The sequence below is a fragment of the Euprymna scolopes genome, chromosome 11, assembly GCF_053919585.1.
Source record: "Euprymna scolopes isolate OS-2025 chromosome 11, ASM5391958v1, whole genome shotgun sequence".
Taxonomy (NCBI): Eukaryota; Metazoa; Mollusca; class Cephalopoda; order Sepiida; family Sepiolidae; genus Euprymna; species Euprymna scolopes.
Genome location: NC_136492.1, coordinates 119,802,604 through 119,813,270, shown reverse-complemented (window position 1 = coordinate 119,813,270; position 10,667 = coordinate 119,802,604). Strand labels below are relative to the sequence as shown.

Genomic DNA, 10,667 nt, shown 5'->3' with positions numbered 1-10,667 from the left:
TTGTCTCTCATTAAAGGGCAATATGCATGGTTCATGACCATGGTTTCTCATGACTGGTAGGAGTGTTCTGATTTGGCAATTCATTAGTTTTGCCGCTGGTGAAGAAGAGTTGTTTCTGCCCGGTGTTGTGCATAAGGTTAGTAGAGCCAGTTTGGAAACATTTGCGCAATGTTTTCTTCACTGTTTGAATCCTTCTCTCCACTAAACCGTTGGATTGTGGGTATTCTGGGCTGCTTGTTACATGAGAGAAGTCCCATTTAGTGGCAAATTTTTTGTATTCATGCGATGTGAATTGAGGACCATTGTCGCAGATTACCAGTTTAGGTATTCCATGATGTGTTTTGTTCGAGTTATTACTATTGAGGCCCTTGTGTCAATGAGATGGCTAAATTCAAAAAATTTTGAGTGGTAATCCACTACCATGACGTAATCTTTCCCACGCAGTCTGAAGAGATCTGTGCCAACCTTATCCCAGGATTGGTCAGGAATATCATGTGGTATCTCTGACTCTGAACTTTGTTGTCTGGCATTGGATTTAGTTTCTTCAATTTCCAAGTGTGCCTGATGCAAAATCTTGCGCATATCTGCTCGCATATTAGTTGAGACAATAATTTGTTGGCCCTTTAATAGAAGTCCTTCCTGGGAAGTGAGTTCATGCCTGAAGTTGAAATATGGGTGGAGGCAACTGTTTAGGTTGTGTCGATGATCTGGCCATCCTTCCATGATTTGCTGTTGTAGCTGTTGCAATGTTTCATCTTTAGCTGTCTCAGTTGACAGCTGTTGTCGACGTCCGTCACTGATAGGCATTGAGGACATTATGGAGTGGACAAATAGATTCATTTCTTTGTCCGGGATTTCTGGTGTATTGCATTTCTGTGCTGCACGGTTGAGAGTGTCCACAACATACATTAATTTTCCTTTAGTATATTCAATTTCAAAGTCATACTTACATAAGCGTAATAAGAAGTGTTGTACTCTGGGTTGAGTTTTAACAATTTGCTTTGTGACAATAGTTTTGAGAGGCTTATGATCGTTATTAATTACAAGGTGTTGTCCATATAAGAATTCGTGGAAATGTTCACAGGCAAATACTATGGACAGCATTTCCAGTTCAAGGGGGAAATAATTTTTTTTCCGTAGATGTGAGAGATCAGCTAGCAAATGCCACTGGAGCCCAATTATTATTGTGATTTTGTTCCAACATGGCTCCAAGACCTAGAGTTGATGCGTCTGAAGAGACTATGATTGGAAGTGTTGGGTCAAAGTATTTTAATGTTGGACTCTGCATGACCAAATCTTTTAGTCGTTGGAGGGCTTCTTCTTGTGGTTTATCGAAAGACCACATGTTGTCTTTTTCCAACAAGAGGCGAAGAGGTGCAGTTTCATTTGATAAGTTGGGGATGAATCCCTAGGCAGCGCTGAAGTTCGGTTTTATTTGTTGGATCTGACATGTTTCTGACGGCTCTGCATTTGTTTACATCCGGTTCAACTCCACGGCTGGATATGGTGTGGCCTAGAAATGCTAATCAGTAATGTTTAACTGGCATTTGGATTGATTTAATTTCATGCCGGATTTCCTTATGGTGTTCAGGATTTCAATCGTTCTGTTTTGCAGACGTTCTTGAGTGTCCGCCCAAATGATGATGTCGTCCTGTGAATTTCTGCATCCTTCGATGTTTTCGATGATGCCTGCTATTTTTTGTGTGACATATTTCACTGGCACTGTGTATTCCATATGGGAGACGTTTAAATCTGTAGCGACCACAGGGTGAGTTGAAGGTAAGGAGTTTTGAGCTTTCTTCATCAACTTTGATCTGCCAGAAAGCCTTTGATGCATCGAGCTTGATGAAGAATTTAGCACCTGCCATTTCGTGAATGATGTCTGATGCTGTTGGGAGCCTATAGTGCTCTCTTTTTATAGCCTTGTTGAGATTCCTTGGATCAAGGCATACTCGAAGGGAACCGTTGAGCTTTTCCACTACTACCAGTGACGATACCCATTCTGTTGGTTCGGTTACTGGTGTTATGACTCCCAACTCGATCATGCTTTTCAGCTCTGTTTCTAATTTTTTCTTTAATAAAAAGGGAATTTTGCGTGGAGGGTTTATGACTGGCTTAACTTCTGGATCCATTGTGATATGATGAGTGCCAGGAAATGGGCCAAGTTCTCCAAAACAGTCCTTAAAATCTGAAAGGAAGTCTACTGTGCTAGTATTTACTTCACATATTTTTTTTATAAGGTTGAGACTAGTGCAGGCCTTTAACCCGAGTATGGGAGCATTTATATTCGCCACTATAAATTGTAACATGATATTTGCAGTTATGTCTAGTTAGTTGAGCAACACATTTGCCCTGGACTGGTATCGCCGTGTTGTTATAGGCAGAGAGCGATGTTTTGGTAGGTTTTATTTCTGGTCGATTAGACAACCTATAGTAGTCTCTAATAGGTAGAATGTTGACTTGACTGCCTGAGTCTATTTTGAATTGTATGTTAGTTCCATTGACGGGCAGAACCAACATTCCAATCTTCTGATAGGGCATTGATGACCTTGTGACTGTTAGTTACTTTTTCCTTTTTTGTTGGTAAAGATGTGGCTGAGATACAGTCCACATAATTTTCAGATAAATCTTCATCTGTAGAAGATGCCTCGTTGTGTTCTTGATAGATTTTGTGGACCGATCTTTTGGCCATGCATCTACTGGCAAAATGATTTTTTTTTTTTTTGCATTTATTGCAGGTCTGACCGCATGCTGGGCAGTTTCCACGAAAATGTGAAAAAGAGCAGTACTTACAGTTTTTTATTTTTTCGTTACTGTAGTTAGGGTCTGACGGGTTACACTCGCTTCTGGGTGCTTGTTCTATATTTTTTTTTTTTCTGGATTCTTTTTAGTCAAATGTACCGACTTTAAGTCCCTTTGTAGAACACCCATTCTTTATTTGGTTAGCTCGGCTGTTCGACCTGCTTTTATGGCCTTTTCCTGGGTCAGGTTGGATTCTGCAAGAAGTTTTTTCCTGCATACGAGGTTCGTTCGTGCCTATTATTATTATGTCCTGTATTAGGCTGTCAGCGAGTTCACTAAATTCACATTCCTGGCTTAATGTTTTTATTTTGGTGACAAACTCGTCACATGGATCTGCGTCATCCTGACGCGTCGTAAGAAATTGGAAACGGGAGAGAGTTACATTTTCCAGGGATTACAATGTTCTTCAAATTTTTTGAAGACTGTTGAGAAATTGGAGCTGTCTTCCTCGGACTGAAAAGCAAAGCTTCTGTATATTTTCCGGCCCTGTTTTCCGAGGCATTGAAGAAGAATGCTTGTTTTTACCTCGTCACTTTTTCCTAGCTTTTCCGTGGCAGTTAGGTATATTTTCAGGTCTTGTTTGAATTCTTTCCATTCTTCGGAAAGATTTTCAGATGAGAAATTTGGCGGAGGTGGGGGAATAAAGTGAGAGTCCATTCTGCTTGTAGTATGTAAGTGTATGTAGATGATAGTGTGGATACGTTAGGCCACTTCTGATACCATGTTATGTTATTCGAACACGTGGTTGTAAATGTGTCTTATATTAAAGTTACAAGCTAGATGAAGATAAAATGAAGCGTATTACCATAAGATTAGGTGCTTAGTTGATAGAGGCACATAAGTAGAAACCAGGATGACTGGAGAAAGAGATGACACGAAGAGATAGAAATCTGAGAAAGCAAGCATGTTTATTTCGTCAGGACGCCATTACAGGAAGTGGCTCTTCTGGTTCGCAGTAAACGGAAGTCCTTCAAACAATCAATTTATCAGTTTATGACCCGCCCCCTTAAGTAAACACTTCATCAAATCTCCACACTAACGTAATGTACTTGCAATAACCCTTATCCCTAAGTGGCTTCCGGGCCTTGATAAGTGGTAATCACTGTGTAAAAAAAAAAAAAAAATCATGCAGTAAATATCCTTGTTATATATATATATATATATATATATATATATATATATATATATATATATATATATATATATATATATAACAAATACATCACGTTTTGTTCGGTAATTATTCGTAATTTTTTTTAAATTCATTCTAATTACGACATGATACGTAAGTACATAATAATAATGTTTCTGCCTGAAATGTGTTGCTTTAAAATATTACTAGGTACCCCTCTACGGCGATGTGTAAAACGTCAGTATTACACATATTAATAGTGACGTCATAATTTCGTGTGTTTGTTTTAATTTCTATGGATAAGCGTTCGCGTTATAATTGTTAATGAACTAACATTTTTATTTTGTTTTTTGTTTTTTTGCTATGGGTAAAAAATAATATAAAACTCACCTTTTGTAAAACAAATACATTTTTATTAACGAACTACACAGATTAGAGTTAATAAAATTAATTTTAACGTCTTCTGTTGACACATGTATTTAACGACAATGTTCCTTACAAGCCTCCATACATTTTCGGGGAAAAAAAAGCGCCAAACATAAGGACCACCCTCTATCAATTTGAATAATAAAATTAAAACGAATTTTTTAAGGCCGATTTTGGATTTACAATTTTTATTGTCTCAATAGTCTTATATTCTTTTATATGAATATATTTTTTTTATTATTGGAAATCTGTTATTAAAAAATCCATTTAAACTTCATATTGCGTAATATTTGAATTTAATATCATTTAAAGCTTTTTTAAAATAATTATATTTTAGAGTCGTCGTCGTCGTCGTCGTCGTCATTGGAATAAATATGTTACCTAGAAAAAAATTAGCAAAAAAAGTGTTAGTTTTTTTTTAAACATAATATTGATTTTATGTCCAATTTTATTTACAACTTTGAGGTATGTGAAATCATAACAGGATTTTGAGTCGTAGACGACGAAACATGTGTCAGTGGATAATTACATTTTAAAAATAATATATATATATATATATATATATATATATATATATATATATATATAGATAGATAGATAGATAGATAGATAGATATATATATATATATATATATATATATATATATATATATATATATATATATATATATATATATATATATATAAATTATTATTTTTTAATTATTTGATCTTTTCAGCTTTAAAAAATTTTGAAACTTTTATCGACCCACAATTATTATGTTTAGTTTTCAGACCATGAAATATAGGGGGTGGGGTAGAACACCTAATAAAAATATATTTCCTCTAATATATTTTACGAAACCTACTTTTATTATGCAGGTTTATTTAATAATAAATAAATATCGAAAATTTCAAGAAAATATGACTATTATTTGATTTTTACTAGATTTTTAAAACATGGGTGTGTGAACGGCTTCAAAAACGTCACTACATAAAGCGTCGATAATGTAAACACGATTTTTGTCTCGCATTTTCATTATTTTTGTACGTTGTAAAAAGATTTTTTTTAAATATTAGCAGTTTATTTGAAGCTTTTTCTTTTAAATGGTAAAAAAGTTAGGACGATAACATTAAATTAAATTACAATTACATCGTGTTACATATAGGGGGGGGGTTAAAACTGTACCGCGTTGGCGGTACCTAAAGATCACCAAATTCACACAAGCGCCAAAATCGTCACCATAAACGATTGGACCTCTGCAACACACCTTCCACGTAATCTGAACTAAATAAAAATACAAGAAAGTCAGATTCTCTTTTTGCTGGAAAAGAGTTGAATCAAGTTTGTGACCATCTAATCTTAGAAAATAAGTGAGGTGATGATTAGTGTGTAACGTATGTATTCTGCGTAATTCTTTCGAATAACCCGACATAAGAATATTTAGTCCTATATTTTTTTTTTTTTTTTTACAAAGGGGAGTAAATCGTATTTATATAGATGTGTACTTATCTCCCTTGAAAACTGTTAAGCGAAACATTTTGTAGCGAAATTTAAATACATTAGTTAAATGCTGCCTGTGGTGACAACTTTTCAATAAGAAATTTAATCTGGTCCGTAGTTGAACTGGATCCTGTTACTCGAGACGCAGACATTAATAAAATAAATATTTTACTCTTGCCGATAGATTTTATTTACGTCAGTAGCATAGTAGACGCCGGCAGTTATTGGCCGTCACAATGTTAAGATGGCATATGTTGCTGCCATTTCATTCCCATTACTGTACCTGAGGTTTTAATGTGGTTTTCGTTATTAAACTAGAAAGAGTTATTATTAAGAATAAAGTATCTGCTATGGATGATGAATTTTTTGGTAAATCTCGACATGTAATATTTTTGAGTCTTTTGTCAACCTAGAATAGTACTGACTGCTCATTTACCTAACTTGTGGAGGTATGTTACTGTATAAGTTGTTAATCTCAAATGTAACTAGCATTGTCCCTGAATCTGCTGTCTGTTGTAAAGAACTTAGGAAGTGAATGTTATCTCTTATGTAGTTCTTGACTTATTTAGTAAACGGCTGTAAAAGGATGTTTACTAAATTATTAAGTAAACTTGTTTGGTAAACTAGTTCTACTACTGGGTTGGAAGGTGACGATGGTCAAGTGGTTAATGAGATGAACTGACAACCTGGGTGTTACAAGCTCGAATCTAGTTCGTTTCATAAAAATCACTTTCACTTAGAATGTTGGCAACCTTCATGTGGTCCCTCCTGTAAGTACAAATGTCTTTCTAGAAAGAATTCTGACTAGAAATATATCAAGGAAACCAATGCCAACAGTAGAATCTTTGGATTCATTCGATATGATGATAATGACTACTTTGAGTTTAAATGTAAGATAATAGGGATTCGCTATTTTTGTATGTCGATGCCATTTCTTATCTAATTTGATTTGTGTATCTTATGTAATTTGTTGTTTTGTTATGAAGTTTGGTAAGAACCCCTTTTCTTTGGTAATATTTTATTGTATGTTGTGCAAATTTTTTAAATGATATCATGAGTCGCATCTTCCTCTTGGTGCAGATTGTGAACTCACATGACTCATGTTTCGCCATTAATTTGGCATGATTTGGCTTGAAGTTAAGACAGGTCCATTTCGTGAAATTGTTCATTTATCAAATATTTCTTTTAGTACATTCATCGCATCATTTGCTCGGATGTCAGTCTCTTTATGATGAATTGCCAAACCCATCTGAAATCAAAATAACTGATAGTTTTCAACTAACTGATAGTCTGCAATTTAAGAAAATAGTTGTCAATTTAAAGTTTGCTACCTATAAAAAACACCACACACTCTCTCACACACACACACACACACACACACACACACACACACACACACACATACATATACATATATATGTTAAAAATATACCTTTTGTTGTAAAAATTTAATGGATAAACATCTGAAGAAGTTGGTGGGGACAGGATATTTTTATGGAAACATAAATCGTAAAATTGCCAACTCATCAAGGAAACAGCTGTAATGGAAAAAATCCAGGAAATAAACGAAGGTTATAAAAACGAAAACGTGAGTCTTTGAATTTCCAACAAAATGTTGCACTATATATATATATATATATATATATATATATATATATATATATATATATATATATATATATATATATATATATATATAAGCAAAGAGTTAATAAAACATGTTAAAAACACTTTGACAAGAGTTAAAAATATATTTAATTTTCAAAAAGGAAACACAAACAAATGATTGCCCTTAATCCGCAGAGTTTCAAAAGAAATACTTTCCATCTCATCAGAGGGGAGGAATTAGCAAAATGCGGAATCAGATTTTGGTTATAAAGTATTAAATGAAACTGCAAGTTAGCTATAGGGTGAAGTTGCTAAAAGTTTAAAAAAAAGAACAGTGAAGAAATAAATATACTAGCAGACGGCCCGGAATTTCCCTGTCAAAAAATATGCATATTACATTTTATGCATATTACATTTTAATTTATACTTAGAATGAGACATGTGCATGCGAGTATTATGGTTTTTCTAAACATTCACTTATAAAAGTAAATACTCGAGCGGAGATCGAAACCAAAACCTAAAGAGAGTCAAGTACGATAACCATTCGGCCAGTATGACACGATTTTTTAAAAGTGGTTTCAAACCAACTTATTCTTAACATAATTATTCTGTTATGTGAACGACTCACACATACGCATTCATGAAACAGTTGACAAACCGATAAAAATCTGATGACCGCCCTACACACACCCAATTACCGTTTTTTTTTTTTCACCTCTTAGCTGCTCTTTTTTCTGGATGAAAACAAATTAAAAAGATTTCCACATATCTGAATACCCTATATACCAAATTTCAAGTCTGTATATGAAAATTCGTTGAGTATATAGGTTAATAAGTGTCTGCACACACACATTTTCACTTTTATAGATATATATAGATATATATTAATTGCTGACTATTTTGTGACATCATTATGGAAGAAGTAAAAAACTTTATTACGTTTTTCTTAAAGTTTTGTTTTAATTGTATCCTGTATGTTTTTTACTTTTAAATATGATCGTGAAACTATTATCACATGTTCTTTTGGGATGAATTATGGACAGATTTCTAAACTTTTTTATGTTTTTTACAGATTGTGATCCCTATATTTTTCCCATGATTCATGATTTTGATGATAAGATCTGTTTTTTACGATCAACAAATCAGATTTTCTTGAAAAAAAATATATATAAGCTCTGTTTACACTTAAATATTTAGCTTGCCTTTTGTAATTGAAATTTGATTCCTGAGTCAATCACTAAAATTAATTTACATTGTTATAATTATAACGCACTCCAGATCATCAAAGTTAAGCAATGATGATCCTAGTCACTACCATTATATTATATTGATGCAGCATTAAGTATTGATTATATAATAATATAAATTGAATTTAAAAAAATTATTAATGCTGCAATATTTTAAATTATAAATTTATTATGTTTTTTCTTAGAATATTGTGTCCTTTTCTTTTCCCGTTTTAACAACTAGTCCTTTACTTTTCTATGTTTAAGCTTAATCATATTACTTTTCATGCTCGCATTTTTTTTTTATTGTAATCCATGATTTTTCCAGGCTTCCAGTAAATTCACTTGTTCTTTGTTTAATTTCAGTCTTATTTTTTTGCCCCCATAAACACATGTAATAACAATGTACGGCACTCGTCTGCTTTCAATAAAATTCTCCAATTATCTCCATTTCATGCTTTCATTCTCTCTGTTTCACTTGTTACTTCTCTTTTCGCGTCAGCAGTGAATTAGTAACAACAGTAATTGCTGAAGCGACGTGGTTGCTATGGAAACCAGTCATAAAAAGCATCGCTTACCTCCTTACATATTTTTATGATTTTGAACACCAGAAAATTCATCATAACTTTTGTTTTACTGAACGAAAATTTACTTTTTTTTTTTCACAATATAGCTGAGAAAGTGATCTATAGACTGTAATAATTGTTCGAAATTTGGTCGAAAAATGAGTGAGCGATGAAGCTTAAAAGCAGTTCGAAATGACTAAAACTGCCAGTTAACCATATATTCAAACACGGTAGTGTTTGAATGATACAGATTTAATAAAACTGTATACTAATAAAAATCTTTTCATGACGAATTGATTTTTACTTTCATTCACTGAAAGCTTTCTATAAATGTTACAGTTGTTGAAGAGAGAATTTGTCTACACTGAATGGGGTCTAATGGGCATAACCAGACAGGAGCTAACAAAATATTAAATTCTCGTTTAATTAAATAAAAATGGCAGCACGCAATTCAATAAACATTGTTTATTTGCAAAGAAGCGCCATGAATTTTCTTCCCTTTTATGGTATGGCCTTTGTAATAGCATCTGCGACTACAATGGACCATAACAACGGCAACAGCAGGGTGATGTTGACTAAGTGGTTAATGACACAGACTGGCAACCGGGAGGTGCCGAGTTCGAATCCAGTTCATTCTATAGAACCACTTTCACTTAGCAGTGTTGGTAGCCGTCACATGGTCTCTCCCGTAAGTACTTGATGTTTTTCTAAAAATAATTCTAACTAGAAAGATATCAGGGAAACGAATGCCAACAATAAGCATACGAAAGAAACGAATGAGATTCGACAACAACGTCAGAAGTAAAAACAACACCGCTAAAACGAGCTGCCATTAGAATGTTTGAATCTGTGCTTAATTTTTAAGCTCGGCACTGATTGATGCAAGCATTTAACTTCCTTTCTGGCCTGTCCAATAACTATCTCTCATGCGAGCTGGGTACATACCACCGTTGATAAAAGGGAGTGCCAACTAGACTCTTTCTCTTTGCTGTCAATGAATCACACAGAAAGCTGATTAATTCCGCTGCGTTTTTTGTTTTTGTTTTTTTTTTGTTGTTGTTTTTTTTTTTTCAACTCTTGATCTTTTCTCTTTAGACACAACCAAACAACCACCATCACCACCACACTTGGGCTGTCTTGCCCTGGGGTATGGCTAGAAGTTTCAAAGATTCCAACATGGCTACGCCAACGCACGTGACACACAGACATGTCTACATACACATAGATAAAGACTGACTTCCACACCCATGTACGTAAAAACATTCTCATATATGATCTTTTTCATTATAAACATGATATTCATCCTATATTTCATATACGAACTCCTCTCTCTTCCCTACTTATGGGGCATTTATTGACTTATCCATACTCTTTACATGGCAGTATTCGTTGTGTAAGTTATGTTTCCACGTGTCCCAATAAAT

At 33.9% G+C, this 10,667-nt stretch overlaps 1 protein-coding gene across 1 annotated transcript; it reads right to left on the bottom strand.

Annotated features, from left to right (window-relative positions):
• Nucleotides 1–312: 312 nt before the first annotated feature.
• LOC145288199 (uncharacterized) lies at nucleotides 313–1,104 on the bottom strand. The gene has a single exon (XM_080136246.1). It carries the CDS (start codon nucleotides 1,102–1,104, stop codon nucleotides 313–315), a length of 792 nt encoding a protein of 263 aa, XP_079992372.1.
• Between the last annotated feature and the right edge of the window lie 9,563 nt (nucleotides 1,105–10,667).

Excerpts from the sequence above, each read along its gene's own strand:
- LOC145288199 (XM_080136246.1), bottom strand. The coding sequence starts at position 1,104 with ATGCTGTCCATAGTATTTGCCTGTGAACATTTCCACGAATTCTTATAT.